The sequence below is a fragment of the Sturnus vulgaris genome, chromosome 17, assembly GCF_052056855.1.
Source record: "Sturnus vulgaris isolate bStuVul1 chromosome 17, bStuVul1.hap1, whole genome shotgun sequence".
NCBI lineage: Eukaryota > Metazoa > Chordata > Aves > Passeriformes > Sturnidae > Sturnus > Sturnus vulgaris.
In genome coordinates, this window is record NC_142259.1 from 8,075,104 (window position 1) to 8,091,683 (window position 16,580).

The following is a 16,580-nucleotide window of genomic DNA, read 5'->3' on the forward strand; positions in this document are numbered from 1 at the left end:
AGAACACCTGTGATTCTATGAAAATAAGGAAAAAATACTCTTAAATATTCTTCCCACCCACCAGTACTTGCCTGCAATGGGTGCTGCCTGCAGCTGCACCCACAGAGCGAGGAGCCCCAGCAGGAGGATGCTTTGTGCCATGCTGATGAAGTCTGTGTCCAGGACTGTGCCAACCGGCAATTTAAAGTGCCTCGCAGGCAGCCCGGGTCCAAGGAATGGGAGGAGGCAGTTCAGAGGTGACTTCAGGAACCTCCCACATTTGCCTCTAATTCTGTTTACCGAAGAGCCACTCCAGCTCCACCCACAACCAAGGCAGGAGCAGGATCCAAACTTGGCTGCACTCCAAGGAGGACAGCACAAGGACTGGAGGATGCAAGGGGAAACCAGGGCTGCACAGAGGCAGATTCTTCACTGCTGCTCTCAACAGGAATCCCTACGATGACCTTTATCAACAGCAGTGACCCCAGCGCCGAGCTCTGCCCCAGTGCTGAGCTGTGCTGCAGGCAGGAGCGTGTCCTGGCCCTGCCATCCCGGATGGAACAGGAACAGGGCAAGAGCACCTGGCAGCAGTGCTAGGAGCTCCCTCCTTCCACATGCAAAATGCCCTCCATTCAAGGCTACTGTTTCACACATAAGACTTTTTGCAGATCTTTGCAGGTCAAATATTCAAGGCTTCATTTGAACATCAATAGGATAGGAGAACTGAAGGACTTGTCTGCCCAGGACACATCGGCTCCAAGCACAAATGGGTTGGAATTTCTGGATAATAGACAAAGTTTGTAGAGCGAGTGAAATTAATTGGTTTGAGATTGACATTATTACCACAATTCTAAGCTGGCACTTGACAGGAGCACTGGAAAAATGAAGTCATGCTCAAAGAGCTTTCCATCAACACCACATCAAGATGATGCAGGGACAGTGCAAGGGAAGGAGCACAGCTCTGCACAAATCTCCACAAATCTTTGTGGGAAGAGGGCTGATGGCAAGAAAAATGCTTTAAGTACAGGTTTATCCTTCTCCTCCTGCTATGACTCAAGGTGGATGCAATTCCTTCACGAGCCACCCATGTCCACCAGAGATCTGGTACTCCACACCTTGCAGCTGCCGGGTGGAACCTGGCATTCTGGTGTTTATCACACCTTTCTGTGGCTGTTAATCACCCCTGAGCTGGACACCCCAGAGAGGCAGTGCTGGCCAGCCAGTGTCAGCAGTGCCCACTCCCTTCCACGCACCTGGCAAACCATCTGGAACAACCTGAGGGATCATAGGGCTCCTTCCAGCCTCAGGAGTGGCTCAATGGAGAGCACAGCACTGCGGCTGTCCCCCTGCTTGCCTAGTGGTTCCTCCTTTTGGGAACAACACCACAGTTTTTGGCACATTTCTGTTCTAGCAGACCATATTCCTGGATAATATTTAGGGAACTAATGGAGTAGAATTTCTGACAAGCAAATTGCTCTGATGAAATAAATGCCTGAGGATGCTGAGGGTCAGAGAGACTTGTCCAAAGTCTCCCCAAGAATCAAACAGAAATATGGACAATCGCAGCTGTGAACCAGGTGTTCATGTCTGGCAGACATGCACCTATCACAGAGATCCATGGAAAAATTACCATTAAAAATCATGGCCTGGAGGAGACCCAAATAAGGCATCACATCAGTTAGATTTAGGTGATCCCTGACAGACGTTGTTCCAACACGCTCTTGGGAAACATCATTCTCCCTGCAAAAGTGGCAACTCAGTAATTCAGAATTTGTTCCAAGATTTAAGTCTTCTTGTTAATTGGAAAGCTTTTCCAAAGATCTGATCTCAGCCTCACTTGATTTGAATAAACACAAGGAACAATTTGTCCATCAAGGTGGGTGCAGAGCGTAAGCTGGCTTCACACATTAACAGTATCACTTTCCCCATCTTTCCCTGGGGGTTCCTACAGCCACAGTTGTTCTTCCTCTCCTCTGGGAAATGTCCAGTTTTTGTTGCCAACAACTTGAAGTAAGTAACCAAAATAAGTGCACAAGCAACCCAGTGCTGGTGATAATGACGTTATGTCGATGTTGATGGTGACTTGGTTGGCCCCACATCCACCACTGCGTTTGTCTAACAGCCCAAAGCTTACCCCAGGCTGGTGCAGCCCCAGTCAAAGCAGCAGGGAGGGGACAAAGGCAGGAACTTCTTCCAGCATGTGAGCCCATGAGTCAGTGGCCTCTGCTCCCACAGCCATTCCAGGCTTCCATGAGAGCCCAGTGTGGTCACTGCTGAGCCAACAGCTACAGCCAGAGAGTCACACTGAGGGGACACAGCCACAGGCTGCAGTGACAGGTGCTGAGACACCAGCACAACATCCTCTGGAGACACCAACACAGCCCCCACAGCATTGGTCACAGAACCACAGAACGATTTAGGTTGGAAAAGACCTCTGAGATCATCAAATGCAACCTTTGACTGATCACCACCTTGTCAATTACATCACGGCTCCAAGTGCCACATGCTCTCATCCCTTGAACACAAATGAAACAAGATGGAGCATCTGGCAAAGCTGGAGGGAAGTAGGTGCTGCTTTCCCCCGCAGCATGGCTCAGGGCTGCCCCACTGGCACATACAACAGTGACAGCACTTGGAGACACAGCAAGACCCACCCTGCACTCTGGCAAATCCTCTTTGCTTGGTTTCTGGCACTGAATCATCGTGGAATGAGGAAGAATGTTACCAGCAAAATAGTAAATGGTTTAACAACGCAAATTGTTAACCAGCTGATTCAACAGAAAAGCTTCTCTTTGACCACACAGGGAGAGATTATCTAGAAAACAGAAAGGTTGTTTTGACTATTCTGCACACATTAGACAAGATGAGGAAATGCTGAGGTGTTTGCTCAGAGAAGCAATGAGACTCCAGGAAGAGAAATTATACAAGGAACACAGACATCATGGAAATTTATACACGGAACACAGAGATCATGGAAAGACTAGCATTCCCACTCCAGCTGCAGGTATTCGGGTCTCAGGGCCAGAGGCCATCCGAGACAGATCTTCGTCTGGGTGGGACAAGATGAGATTAAGCCTTAGGGACTCGGGATGCCCTGCTTCGCTCTCCGGGATTGCTCAGCCTCCCGTGAGGGCGGCGGGGACACCCGGGGGCTGCGGCCAGCGCTCCGGGGGCACTTCCAGGGCGGGCACGGTGTGAGCGCAGGGCTCCCCGAGCACACACCGGGTGTTACCCCAGGGCTCCCCGAGCACACACCGGGTGTCCCTCAGCCCTCCCCGCTCCCGCTGCAGGCCCGGCCCGGCCCCGCTCCCCGGTACGCGTCACATCCGTCGGGGCCCGATGATGCAGACGCGGGAGCCCCGCGCATCCGGTGCCTCGCACCGCAGCCGGGAGCGGGGCCATGGGCGCCGCCCGCGATGCGGAGCAGCAGCCGGGGCCGCCGGGGGAGGAGGGCCCGGGCGAGGCCGAGGAGCAGCTGGTGAGCACGGTGAGGAGGGAACCGGGCCGGGCCGGGCGGGCTGCGGGCGGCGGCGGGGCCGCGGCTGACGCGTGTGTGTCCCGCAGAGTCCCTGGAACATCATGATCAAGCACCGGCAGGTGCAGCGGCGCGGGCGGCGCTCCCAGATGACCACCAGGTACGGCGGAACCGGGATGGGTGGGCAGGGCACGTGGTGGATGGAAAGGGAGGGTAGAACAGCGGGACCGGGATGGGCAGCGGATCGGGTTAGACCGGGCCGGGGCAGGGGGTTCCGCGCCCCCCTCCTGACCCCTCCACCCGCAGCTTCACGGACCCGAGCGTGTCCATGGACCTGCTGCGCGCTGTGCTGCAGCCCAGCATCAACGAGGAGATCCAGGGCATCTTCAACAAGTACATGAAGGTGAGCGCTGGGGACAGGTGGGCAGCAGCAGGGACATGGGGACAGCTCGGCTGCCACCGAGGCCGTCGTGCCTCTCTGTGGGAGCTGAGCCCACACTGCACAGGCTGTCACCCTCTCCTGTCTTTTCCTCTTCAGTTTTTCCAGACAGCAGCAATCAACGTGCGTGATAACGTTGGGGAGGAGGTGGACCCAGAGCAGCTCATCCAGGAGACCTGTAGGAGCTGCCTGGAGCAGGTGGGTGCTGGTGAGGTGTTTCTTGGGTGCCCAGCCAAGCAAAACAGCCTGGCTAGAATGTGTCCCTCTTAACAGCTTTGCTATCACCCTGAGGGGACATCTTCTGCCCTTGTGTGACTGCTGTGTTGGGATTCATTCTCATGGGAAGAAGGGAGCAGTTAGGGCTGGGCAGCTCATGCTGCTTCTCACTGCTGCTGTAGGAGCATGGCACGCTGCTGGAGTCCCACAGAAACTGGCCCCCCGTCAGAGGGTCCTGGCAGGGTAGGGCAGGATTTTTTCCTTTCACATCTTGCTTATCTACCAGTGCACCAGAATTTATTGTGCCCAGATTGTGCTTTTGCATCTGGCTGTCTGTGGAAGCATTGCCTGGTAGCACTACAAAATCAAAGGTGTTGCAGGGTTTTTAGGTAGATATGTAGAAGTGGGGGTTGCTTGTGGGGCCCTCTCTGAGCCCAGAATCTATAGAACCCTCTTTGTCTTCCTGCAGGCCAAACTGTTGTTCTCCGATGGCAAAAAGGTGGTTCCCAGGTTGCCTCATGAGCAGGCAGTGCCAAAGGTAATTGTACTGATTGTACACAGAGGTTTAAATGACTTGTGAGAGCTGGGAGAAGAAAAGTTGGGATCACTTTGTTCTCTGGCTCTTCGTGGCTGCCAGTGCAGTACTGCAGGGGCAGAGTGGGGGATGTTTGGCTTGAAGGGAATACAGGGCAAGGAGAGCCCCAGGTGCAGGTGCTGCATGTTGCAGTTCAGTGCTGCTCATGGAGATAGGCTGGGTTCAGTTCACCTGGCCAGGCAGGGACAAGAGCCCTGCTCATCCCATTGCCCTTCCTCTTCCAGCGTGCCCGACAGATGGATGAGGAGCTGAGCCGTCGAGGGAGCCCCATTCCAAAAAAGGTAGGATGGTTTTCCCCCATATGAAATTTTATGTTTTGGGAAGCCTGTCCCTCATTCTTGCCCATTCCCACAGTGTGAGTGCATGGAGGTGCACAGGCAGCTTTTTTGAGGTGGTGGAGGTGCTCACTCTGGTGCTAGGCAGTGTTTTCGCCTGTGACAAAAGAAGCAGCTTCCCTGGGAGAGGGAGGGTTGCAGAGAGGGTTCCCTCAGCCAGTACAGCTGAATCACAGAAGGATTTCTTCCATGCAGAGGAAGGGGCGGCCTCCAGGACAGAGCCTGTCAAATGACCGCGGAGTCTCAGGCATGGCAGCGTGAGTACAAGCCCTGAGCTAGAGCCCCTGTTTTGGGAGCCCACGGGGAATGGGGCTGCCTGTGGGGGGAGCACAGCAACCCCACAGACTCCTCTCCTGCAGAGAGGTGATGGGAATTCTTCTGGGTGTGGACAGAAGCAGGGTTAGGTTGAGGTGTCCCTCTCAGGAGGCAAAGACATTCAAAGAAGGGGTTTTAAGCAGGCCTAAAGGGGTGAAAAGGTCCAGATCCAGAGTGAGTGGTGAGACAGGGGGGATGGTGGGATCTGGGCTGCCAGGAGAGGAGACTGTGCAGCAAAGCTGAGGGTCTGAAGTTGGGCGCTGCTGGGGAATGGAGGGTGTGAAAAAGGGTGGATCTGGAAGGGCTTGGGCTCAGTCCCTGCTGCTGGTGGTGACTAAGCTGATCCCACTGGGACTCATTCTTACTGTGTTTTCCTTCCCCTTAGGTGGAAGCTCAAAGTCTCTGAGTCTGTGAAAAGGGATGGACCAAAGGTATTAGCTGTCCGACACTGCTGGGCTCCCCCTCTCCTCCCCTTTGTTCCCACTAGCAGAGCCCTGCAGCTGCAGGAGCACAGGACAGTGTGGGCTGTGCTCTGCTCTGATGGGGCCCTGGGCAGGGGTGGAACAAGAAGAGGAAGCGAAGTGCCCGGAGGCCTTTGCTGGTCTCCCCAGGCACCGTAGTCTGTAGCCCTGCGGCGTGGTACTGCTGAGGGAGACCTGAGGAGACCAGGAGTAGTCAGGAGAATCCCACAAGTGTTTCCCACGAGGGAAACTCTTAGATCAGCCCAGACAGAATGTAACGCCCCTCCCCTGCGGAAGGCTGGAGGTCTGTGGCCAGCTCACTCCCTCCCAGTCTGGAGGCAGCTCCCAGGTTCCCTGTCAGAGAGCCGAGGCTTGTGGAGCATGGCCAGCAGCAACTTCATTTCTAATGTTGCCCCTTTTCCAATTGCTCTGTAGTGGGATCCATCCCGACTGACTGAAACCACAACCTTTGTGCTGGGATCTCGAGCAAACAAGTAAGGAACGGCCCTGTTGATGGAGGGTGGTGTCCCCAGGCAGGAGCCCGTGACACTCCTCCCGTCACTTCGCTTCTCTGCCTCAAAAGCAGTAGGAAGGGCTTGGGGAGGAGAGGGGTGTCCCTGTGCCACCACAGCTGCCCTCCTCACAACCCTAACATCCCTCATGTTCCTATTGCAGAGCTCTCGGGATGGGAGGAACAAGAGGGCGACTCTACATCAAGCATCCCCACCTCTTTAAGGTCAGGTGCCACAGCCGGATGGTTTCCAATGGGAATTGGGAGCGTGTGTTTCAGCTCCCTTGTTTACTTCCTCCCCCATGCTCCTGTTTGTTATCTTAGAGCACGTTCCCAAGTCTGGCTAGCACACAGAGCACAAGCCAATGGTATTGCGTGCCTGCCGAGGTGGCGGGTTTGCCAGAGCCAGGATTGAGGCTGGAGCAGTGCAGGCAGGGTGGGGCAGAGTCCCACAGGAGGGGGATTTTAGGGAAGGGTCTGTCACCCGTTCTCAGCTCGGTCCTTGCTGCTTTGTTGCAGTACGCGGCCGACCCGCAGGATAAGCACTGGCTGACAGAGCAGCAGCACATGAGAGCCATTGGGGGCAAGATGGTGAGTACGGCCGGGCAGGGCCCGCCACAGGGCCAGGCAGCGGTGGCAGGAGGACAGGCAGAGTGTGGGGACACAGCGCTGCCAAGGCCCATCCTGTGCCCACAGGACTGGGGCATGGGCCAGGAGGCACAGCTGGTTCCCACGGGGTCAGGAGTGGCTGGGGATGTGGCCCTGCCCTGGGTGCCCCTCGCAGGCACCCTGAGGTGACTCCTGCCTTGTGCCACAGGCCTACCTCCTCATTGAAGAGGACATTCGGGATCTGGCTGCCAGTGAGGATTACAGGTGAGGACCAAAGCAGACACTCTGAAGGTGCTGCTGTGCCTGGGGCTGCTTCCCTGGGGGCCCCCACCATGTTCCCCCCTCACTGCTGCATTGCAGGGGCATCCTGTGCTGGAGAGACTCTCTCCATGATGATTGGGGGGCTTGGTTATAGGTGGGATTTGGTACCCAGGGGGCCATGTTGGGCGACTAATGTTTGTACTTGGGGGTTCATGGTAGGTTTGGGCTCAGTGCTGATTGAGATCCCTGGTGGGTTTGGTGGCTCTAGGCTTGGTACTGATGGGTGCCAGGGGACATGGTGGGTTTGGGGTCAGCAGTGGGTGCTGGAGTCCCTCTATCTCATCCTCCTTCTTCCTCAGGGACTCTGTTGATCTGCGGCTGGAAGAGCTGAAGCCCTTCGTCCCCCCAGCCTGGATGACTGAGAAGATGCAGAAGCACATGGAGACGCTTCGCCGCGGGGGGGACGTGCCGCCCCCCGAGGAGCCCCCCGAACCCTGATGTCCCCCAATAAAGCCGCTTTATTCCCACCTCGCCGCCTCCTGGGGCCCGGGGGTGCCTGGCCGTTTAAGGGCGTGCGAGACCCGCAGTTCCGCCCTTCGCGGGGTTCTGACCAATCACAGCGCTGTGCGTCAGTGGCCGGCTGTCAATCAGCAGCCTCTGGCCGTTACCGTGGGAGCTGCATCCTCGGCGGGCGGTGATTGGCCGGCTCGAACGGGGCTGCGTGCTGATTGGTGGAGGGGCCGCACGCGGAAATATTCAAACGGGGCGCCGGACCAGGCGGGGCCGCGCGGGACGAGCGTACCGGAGAGCGTCCGGGATCGGGGCTGCCAGCGAGCCGCTCTTGCACTGGAGAAGGGGTCGGGACCGAGCTGCTCCTGAACCGGAGAGCGTCTGGAACGGGGGTTGAGATCGAGCCGCTGCCGCACGGGAGAGTTCCAAGCGCCGCCGTTCGGCACTGGGGAGCCTCGCTGGGGGAGCCCTGACCAGCGCTTGGCACCGGCAGAGCCGCAGCGGAGCCCGAGTCCTGCCCCGAGCGGGACTGCGGGAGGGAGGGAAGGAGCCAGCGCGGCCCGGTGCGGCGCCGCCTGGGAGTGGGAGCTGCGTCTAGCCGGTGACCTGCCGGCAGTGGCTGCCGGAGGCCGGTGTGCCTGTCCGTGACCCGGGAGCCGCTATGGCCTCGCAGAACGCCGACCCCGCCGCCGTGTCCAGCGCAGCTGCCCGCAAAGCGGCCGAGACCGGGGCCACGGCGGCCCGCGGCGCGGTGGGGAAGAGGTGAGTGGGGCTGGGGCCACGGCTGGGGCTCAGGGCGGGGGCTGCCCCGGTGAGCCGGCCGGTAACGTGCGCTTTCCTTGCAGGCTGCAGCAGGAACTGATGGCGCTGATGGTGAGTGGGGCCCCGGGGCTGAGTAGGGGGTTGGGGGTCCCAAAGGCACCTGGGGCTGAACTGGAGTTGGGGGGTGTCCTGGGCCGCCCTGACGCCCTTCTCCCGCAGATGTCCGGTGACAAAGGCATTTCTGCCTTCCCTGAGTCCGACAATCTCTTCAAGTGGATCGGGACCATTGACGGCGCCGCCGGGACGGTGAGAGGCGAGATCCCGGTCTGGGAATCTCTGACCGGGACCCTGACCCTGCCCCACTTTCCTCTCTTCAGCTGAGTGTGATTGCAGCCCTCCACTGCTCTGTAACTCTTTTTCCCCGAGGCTTTCCCGCACCTCTGGGGCTACGGCTCCCCCTGACTCCTGTCCCCCTCGACTCTCACCCCCAGGCCTACGAGGAGCTGCGGTACAAGCTGTCGCTGGAGTTCCCCAGCGGGTACCCCTACACAGCACCCACCGTGCGGTTCCTCACCCCCTGCTACCACCCCAATGTCGACACCCAGGGCAACATCTGCCTCGACATCCTCAAGGAAAAGTGGTCAGCACTGTATGATGTCCGCACCATCCTGCTCTCTATACAGAGCCTGCTGGCAGGTGGGTCTTGTGGACAAACTGCTGTGGAGCGCTGGCAGAAGGGGTGGTGGTGGTGGGGATCTCCACCAGATCAGGGCTCAAGGGTGTCCAGGTCACTCCCAACCAGCTGACTCAGCCACTGTTTCCAGAGCCGAACATCGAGAGCCCTCTGAACACACATGCCGCTGAGCTCTGGAAAAACCAAGTCGGTGAGTGCCTGAAGCAGAACCCTCCTGCCCCTAGTGGGACGGGCAGCAGCACAGCCCCCAGTGCCTGTCTGGCCCCACCCCTGCCCTGGCCACTGCCTCAGGACCCTTGGTATCATGTTCCCCCCTCTCTCCTCAGCCTACAAGAAGTATGTGCGGGAGACGTACAACAAGCAGACCAAGAGCCAGGAGACCTGACCATCACCACTGCTCCCCAACATACCCACTCCCTCCCGGCCGTCCCCCTGCATTCTGTATCATAGGCTGTTTTTAAATTAATGTCGCAGTCCGAGCCACGGTTAATGTATAAATAAATGCACATTTATAACTTCTGCAGGGGATTCTGTAGCAGCTCTGGCACACCCTCAGTGCCCAGAGGCTCCTCTGCAAGTGTGGGCAGGGAGGTTGGAAGGGACACTGACCCTTGTGGGGTAACAGGAGCTCTATCAATATTTGGGGGCCTGGAGTAGACCCATTCCCTCTGCAGGGTGGGAGCAGCCCCCACCATCGCCTGCAGAGGCAGAGGTTGAGGACTGTAGGGGTACATAGGGCCTCTGTTCGCTGCTCTGTGACCGGGGTGCCACCTCTGTTGCTATTTCCTGTCCCTGCTAGCTCACAGCACCCCACAGCAGTACCCGGCACAGGGGCCTCCCCATGCTGCTCTCTCTGTGGTGCCGCTTGTCTCTGCTGGCTGTGCCGTCTCTGTGGCTTCCACTGTCCATGGTGGAATGTTGGCTCCGCTCTCCATTTCTGCCAGCATGCCCCTCACCTGCTCGATCTCCTCCTCCAAGCACTGGGTGGTCGAGGGCTGTGTGGGACCCCCTCCTCGCCGGCTGGGCAGCCCCCAGCCCCCCAGCCCAGTGAGCAGTGGGGCGACATCACCCCCTTGCATGGAGAAGAGCTGACAGAGGTGCTGGGCTCTGTACAGGTCCTGCAGGAAGAGCTCCAGGGCAGAGAGGAAGAGCACCCACAGCCGCTCCAGCTCCTGCTGCTCCAGAGGGCTCGCCGGGGTCTGCCGCAGCCCCGCTAGCAGCACCCGCCGCAGCCCTGTGGGATAGGCATGTGAGCCCCTCCTTGGCCACAGTGTGGCTATAGAGGTTCCCCGTGGCTGCTGCCGAGTACAGCAGTTCCCTCCTTACCTATGCTGAGCCCACGGGCCTCTGCACTCCTCCTGCGGCGCTCCTCACGCAGCCGAGGGCTGTCACTGCTGCCCCCAAGCTGCAACACCAGCTGCCGGTGTCCAGCCGTGGCCTTGCAGAGGGCAACCTGGGCTGTGGCACACGTTCTCACTGCCCCCCGACCACGGCACACATCCCTTCTGTCTGGTGCCATTACACCCGATGTGAACAGGGCAGGGTGAGGATGCCCTCGGTGGTCGCTGGCTCTCCGGGAGGCTCGGCTTCTCTGTGCCACAGCCCTGTGCTGCGGGTGTGTGATCAGCTCTGAGCTGTGCTTTTTCAAGTGGTCCCACCCACCTTGGCTGGGGACTCTACCCCGCCTCATCCCCCTGCTGTGCTCCTCCCCTGCTGGGCCCCAGGGAGCTGTGATGCCCAGCAGGCTGGCACAGCCCCTTCAGAGAGAGACAAGTGTTGCTTTCCTCTGTAAGGAGGGGGCTGCTCCTGCCCTTCCACCTTATAGCTAGGTCCTCTGGGTGGGAGATGTGGGTCTCAGTGTAGAGCAGGCAGTGGTGGCTCCTTAGAATCCCTGTGGTCCCACAGCCCTGCCCTGGAGCAGGACCCTTGAGGCCAGGGCCATGCTCCCTCACTCTCTGGCATGTGAACGAGCTGCTCTGCACGGAAACTCTGAGCTCAGTACTGGCGCCTGCCCAAGAGTCCGTGGGAACCACAACTCTGGGTTGCCCCTGCAGCACTGCCCTGTGGTGTGAGCCTGCCCACGTTCCCTCCCTGGGGAACAGAGCAGGGACACACTGCCACAGCCCTTTCCCCATGCACCCCCAGTGAAATCCTGCACCAGCAGCTCAAGCCTTTCCTCTTTAATTGAGGCTCGAATCAAAGCCACAGGTGACAGATGGGAGGAAAAGCTCAGCCGCCGGTGGTGAGATGAGACCGGGACCCTGGCACAGAGCAAGGTCCCAGCCACTGCTGAGGGCCAGATGCTGTGGAGCTGCTGCTCCCTGGACAGCAAGGGAGCAGGGCTGGATGCAGCAGCCGGCCCGAGGAATGTCTGGTCCTTTACTGCACACCCTCCATCATCTTCAGGAACTCTGCAAGAAAGCAACAGTCTCAGCCCATGGCCCTGCCTGGGTGTACAACATGGGTGCTTGGCTGGGGCCATTGCTTACCATCAAAGTCAATGCGACCATCATTGTTCTTGTCTGAGTCCTTCATCATGTCCTCTATGTCCTCATCAGTGACAGGCTCTCCAGTGGCTCTCAGGATCTCACCCAGCTCCTCAATGTCAATGAACCCATCCGCATTCCTGCAGAAGGGTGAGGGAGGGATGGCATCTCGCTTGCCCCTGCAGACAAGATGGGCCACTTCGCCCCCCACTCACCGGTCAAAGATGCGGAAGCAGTTGGCCAACTCCTCCTCAGACTTGCCTTTGGCATCCTCTTTCATCTGGCGCACCATCATGACCAAGAACTCCTCGAAGTCGATGGTGCCGCTGCCTGTGGGGAGGAAGCCAAGCATGGGGTAGGCTGCCTGCCCAGGGTCCAGTACCCATCCCTGCCACCAGCCACCAAGGGCTGCTCACCATCCTCGTCCACCTCCTCAATTATGGCGTCCAACTCCTCTTTGGTGGGGTTCTGGCCCAGCATTCTCATCACTGTCCCCAGCTCCTTGGTGCTGATGTCTCCACCGCCATCAGCATCAAACATGTCGAAGGCAGCTTTGAACTCTGTGGAGAGACAGGTCAGCTCTCTGTGCAGTGGGGCAAAGCCAGGCCCTGCACCATGGCCATGTCTGGCCCCTGTCCCTCCCCTGTCCCACGCTCACCAGCAATCATCTCCTCACTGAGGAAGGCACGAGCTTCTGCTTGCTGGTCCGTCTGCAAGGCAAGGGAGAGGGGTCACTGCACCACCCATATCAGGCCAGAGACCCCTCACACAGCATGGCCCAACAATGCCTGGCTGTGGGAAGAGTCTCTGCACTGCTGCAGGATGATCCTGTGCTGGCATGAGCCACAGACACCAGCAACCCCTACAGTTCCAATGCCTTCTAGGCATCCATGCTCATGGTGGGCAGCAGGGAGCTGTCTGCCCGAGTTCCCCACTATCTGGGGGGCTCCATTGTGCAGGGGTCATGGTCCCTGTATACAGCCTTGGCATCCTGGGCATGTAGTGCTATTTTTGGGAACTCCTCAGCTCCCCTTGTAGGGATTGCTGGGGCTACAGCCGTGGCACCTGTCAACCCCGATCGAGTTTCTCCTGGAGGCGAAGGCCAGCCATGGAGCCAGCAGCATGACCCAGCACTCGACTTTCAGCCACCCCCTGCCACCGCTGCCTCTGTACAGCCCTGAGTTCCAAACAGGGCTGAGATGGTGTCCCTGGGCACCTGCACCCCCTCAGCAGCCACACGGTCACCCTCAGATCTGTCCTGAAGGGACCCTGCACCACCCCAACACTTCCCTGCCCTCACCACCATGGTCTGCCCAGCACTGGGGACCATATCCCTGCTGCCCTCGGCAGAGGCACCTCCACAGCCCAGATCTCCCTGGTGCCTCCTGCCCAGTCAGGTCTTGTCCTGGCACACAGCACATAGCACACAGAAGCGCTTACCATCTTGGGAATTTATGGTGCTTCCCACCCCCAGAGAATCACCAGCTCCTGCAGCAGGACCTCCCAGAAGCTTCCTGGTGCCCCTGGCACCCCAATTTGTAGTGTCTCCTCTGTGGGATGTGTCTCCAGCTACTGCCCCCTGGCCCCCTCAGCCTATCAGCACTCTGGCAGCACCCAGCCCCTCTCAGTGGCAACTGATGCCTTTACCTAATTTAGCCAAAGCTTTATTGGCCAAGGGCTGGGATTAACGTGGGGATGAGGCTGGAATGGAAATTCAAGCTCTTCAGGAGGGGGACTGAAGCTGTGGAAGGAGCTCTGCCCACCCCCAACAGCCCCATCCAAGGCAACTCAGCAATGAGTGGGTTAAAAATAGCCCTGGAGCCATCAGCATCACCCGGGTAAGGGGGACAGGGTCCTCCCTGTGCAAGGAGCATGGACTATCACCCACTGGCCCTTGAAAACACAGCCCTTCCTGGGCCAAGCTCCCAATACCAAGCTGGTTTTCCCCAGTGTAGCGTCCCCCCCTGCACCCCCATTTTCTGCTCTAGGGGTCCCAGGCAGGGTAGTGCTGCAGCCCCCTGCCCCAGATAAGGAACAGGTCCCTAGTGGGGCCTGGGGCACAAAGTCCCTGGAGAGATTTGGAGCATGAGCCCCATGATTTGGGGTCCTCAGCACTGTTGGCACCTGGTTCCGGATATGGCTCCATTTTTTCGTGCTTCTGCGGAGTGGGAATTATGCCCGGTGCCTCCTCGAAGGCTCAGTCCTCACACTCACAGCCCGTGCCAGCCACTGCTGCCAGGACCGGCTGGGTCTGGTGGCTCTGGGGACACACTGGCCAAGTGGCCCATGCCCTGTGGTGCTCAGAGCCTCAGGGTTGCAGTGGGGTCAGGGTGACAGATCCCTGTCCCACAAGGTCCCAGTGCAAGGGACATGAGGGGTTTCCTGGCTCCTGGTTTTGCCAGGTTTCACCAGGTGGGAACTGCGAACAAGTCCAGCCCCCAGTGCATCCCACCCTGCCCAGGGAAGCTCTGGGGTCCTATCTGAGCCCGGGTGGGGTGCACAGTGCTGGAACAGGGTGCAGTGAGCAAGCAATGGACAGAGTGATGGCAGCAGCTGGGCTGGTTCCTCGATATTTATAGACATTCCCAAGGAAGTGGTGAGGAGTGAGCAGGCAGGCACTAAAAAAGGTTGGGCAAGTGCTGGAGGTTCAGCCTGGCCATGGGGCGCGTGGCGAGGCCGACTGAGGCCAGGGTGGCAGGGTGCCAAGGTGACCCGAGGGACATCCCAGTGGGCTCGGGAGCCTGAGTCTGGGGTACCAGGACACAGGCGTGTTGGGGAACCTGGCTGTCAGGGCACTGCGGTGCCAGGGTATTGGGGTATTAACATCATGGGACACCCCACCGCCGAGCACCAGAGTGTGGAGCTCCTGTGGCCCCAGGGCAAATACCCGGGCTCGACCCGACCAGGACATCCAGGACAGGACGCAGAGGAGCCGAGACCGGGAAGGGCGGAGTCGGTTCCTAGGCAGGGGCTGCAGGCAGCGCCGGACTGAGCCCTGACCCTGATCCGAGAGTCCCGGGCGGTGCCGCAGGCGCTGATCCCGATCCCGGCCGTGCCGGGCGGTGCCGGCTCCGCCGCCCCGATCCGGGTTCCCGGCGGAGGCGGAGCCGCGCAGGGAGGATCCCGGGACGAGCCGTGGCGGAGCGGCCATCGCTTGGCACCACCCGGCCCGGGGCAGCGCGGACGGACCGGGGCGGGGGCAGCACCGGGAGGGTGTCCCGGGGCCGGGCTGTCCCCGCGCGGGGCCGTGCCGCGGTGGGCAGCCCCCGGCCCGGACCCCCGGCAGCGATGGCCGCCCGCATCCTGCACCGGCTGCGGCACGCGCTGGCGGGCGAGGGCGGCCGGGAGGAGCCGGCGGGCGGCGGCGGCGAGGCCGAGGACTGCCCAGAGAGCTCCGAGCTGGAGGACGACACCGAGGGGCTGTCGACGCGCCTCAGCGGCACCCTGAGCTTCACCAGCCACGAGGAGGAGGAGGAGGAGGAGGGGGACGGAGCTAGCGAAGAGCTGGAGGAGCCGCCGCAGGCGCCGGGGGCGGCAGCAGGCACGGAGGACGGAGGCAGGTGCTGGGGCGGTGAGCTGGGGGGGACTGGGGTGACTCCAGGGACACTGATGCGATGGTGGTGTCCGGCAGCCCGACAGATGTCAGGGCCCTGTCCCCACGGAGGGCACTGACACCCCTCTGCCGGCACAGAGTGGGTCTCTGCGGCTGAGCGTCCCGGCGGCAGCCTGCTGACCCGGCAGCTGCAGGAGCTGTGGCGGAGGTCGCGGGGCAGCCTGGCACCGCAGCGGCTGCTCTTCGAGGTCACCAGCGCCAGCGTGGTCAGCGAGCGCTCTTCCAAGTACGTGGTGAGTGAGCCCGGCGCGGCTGGGCGGGCACGGGATGGGTGCGAGTCCTGCTGCTCTCCCTGGGGCAGGGATCCCACGGGGCTGGCGCTTATTTTTTTCTCTTTCCCCGTGCTGCTTGGATGGTGCTGGCGGCTCAGATGAGCCTCAGGTAAGTATTGCTGATAAGAGCTGCGGAGCAGTCCAGTCCACTCCCTTCTATCTGGGCAAACTCCCCAGCCCCTTTGTGGCCGCACATCCCGCTGTGCCTACAGCAGTGCCTGACACCTGCCTCCCCTGCAGCTCTACACCATCTACCTGATCCGCTCTGGCCAGTTTGACAAGGCCCCTGCCACCATCGCTCGGCGCTACTCAGACTTTGAGCAGCTGAACCGCCGCCTGCGCTGCCGCTTCAGCTGCGACATGGCCAGCGTTGCCTTTCCCAGGAAGAGACTGCGCCGGAACTTCACTGCTGAGACCATTGCCAAGCGGAGCCGAGCCTTCGAACAGTTCCTGTCCCATCTGCACTCCATTGATGAGATCCGCCGCTCTCCTGAGTTCCTTGAGTTCTTCTTCCTGCCGGACCTGCAGGCCGCACAGCGCCTGACCTGCACGGGCATGTACCGCGAGGCTCTGGCCACCTGGGCCAATGCCTACCGGCTGCAGGACCGGCTGGGGGTCTGCAACTCCGGCCGCTTCCTGCTGACACTGGCAGGGCTGGCCGTCTGCCACCAGGAGCTGGACCAGCTCAGTGAGGCCCATGGCTGCTGCGAGCAGGCGCTGCAGCTGTTGGAGGCCCAAGGCAGCCACCCACTCCTGGGACCCTTCCTGCAGGCCCACGTCCACCTGGCCTGGAAGGTGGGCAAGGACAAGCGGCACTCGGAGGCTCGGCTGCAGGACCTGCGGGAAGCTGGGCTGCCCCTGCAGCAGCAGCCCTCCCTGAAGGAATGCCTGATCAAGGAGCCTCTGGAATGAGCCACCTGTGCCCACATGGTCGGGAGGGCAAGGGCTGTGGGAAGCTCATGCCTGTGACAACTGGGAATAGTGAGGGCAATGCCATGGGTAGTAATGGGGCAGGGGAACAGCACCGTAGTCCCACAGGCACCACTC

At 60.0% G+C, this 16,580-nt stretch overlaps 5 protein-coding genes across 6 annotated transcripts; 3 read left to right on the plus strand and 2 right to left on the minus strand.

Moving 5' to 3' along the window:
• Positions 1–3,335: 3,335 nt before the first annotated feature.
• On the plus strand, positions 3,336–7,723 carry DNTTIP1 (deoxynucleotidyltransferase terminal interacting protein 1). 2 transcript variants are annotated; one of them, XM_014890175.2, is made up of 13 exons: positions 3,336–3,466; positions 3,544–3,614; positions 3,761–3,857; positions 3,993–4,091; positions 4,579–4,647; positions 4,929–4,985; positions 5,235–5,296; positions 5,740–5,785; positions 6,251–6,309; positions 6,491–6,551; positions 6,846–6,917; positions 7,144–7,199; positions 7,556–7,723. In XM_014890175.2, the coding sequence occupies exons 1-13, from the start codon at positions 3,380–3,382 to the stop codon at positions 7,692–7,694; spliced, it is 975 nt and encodes a 324-aa protein (XP_014745661.2). In that variant the 5' UTR covers positions 3,336–3,379; the 3' UTR covers positions 7,695–7,723. The 2 variants fall into 2 exon arrangements, with proteins under 2 accessions (XP_014745661.2, XP_088031031.1); XM_088174905.1 differs by having other exon boundaries at positions 3,365–3,457.
• Positions 7,724–7,861: 138 nt separating this feature from the next.
• On the plus strand, positions 7,862–9,681 carry UBE2C (ubiquitin conjugating enzyme E2 C). The gene is made up of 6 exons (XM_014890083.2): positions 7,862–8,468; positions 8,552–8,579; positions 8,688–8,774; positions 8,960–9,164; positions 9,293–9,352; positions 9,489–9,681. Exons 1-6 carry the CDS (start codon positions 8,368–8,370, stop codon positions 9,545–9,547), a joined length of 540 nt encoding a protein of 179 aa, XP_014745569.1. The 5' UTR covers positions 7,862–8,367; the 3' UTR covers positions 9,548–9,681.
• Positions 9,649–10,784, minus strand: LOC148221817 (regulator of G protein signaling 9-binding protein-like). Its single transcript, XM_088174906.1, has 2 exons — positions 10,489–10,784; positions 9,649–10,396 (listed from the first exon to the last, which is right to left on the minus strand). The coding sequence occupies exons 1-2, from the start codon at positions 10,679–10,681 to the stop codon at positions 9,963–9,965; spliced, it is 627 nt and encodes a 208-aa protein (XP_088031032.1). The 5' UTR covers positions 10,682–10,784; the 3' UTR covers positions 9,649–9,962.
• Positions 10,785–11,327: 543 nt separating this feature from the next.
• On the minus strand, positions 11,328–12,388 carry TNNC2 (troponin C2, fast skeletal type). The gene is made up of 5 exons (XM_014890080.2): positions 12,307–12,388; positions 12,065–12,208; positions 11,864–11,978; positions 11,652–11,788; positions 11,328–11,573 (listed from the first exon to the last, which is right to left on the minus strand). Exons 1-5 carry the CDS (start codon positions 12,314–12,316, stop codon positions 11,542–11,544), a joined length of 438 nt encoding a protein of 145 aa, XP_014745566.2. The 5' UTR covers positions 12,317–12,388; the 3' UTR covers positions 11,328–11,541.
• A 2,417-nt stretch (positions 12,389–14,805) lies between these two features.
• SNX21 (sorting nexin family member 21) lies at positions 14,806–16,580 on the plus strand. The gene is made up of 3 exons (XM_088174919.1): positions 14,806–15,204; positions 15,340–15,494; positions 15,774–16,580. Exons 1-3 carry the CDS (start codon positions 14,937–14,939, stop codon positions 16,443–16,445), a joined length of 1,095 nt encoding a protein of 364 aa, XP_088031045.1. The 5' UTR covers positions 14,806–14,936; the 3' UTR covers positions 16,446–16,580.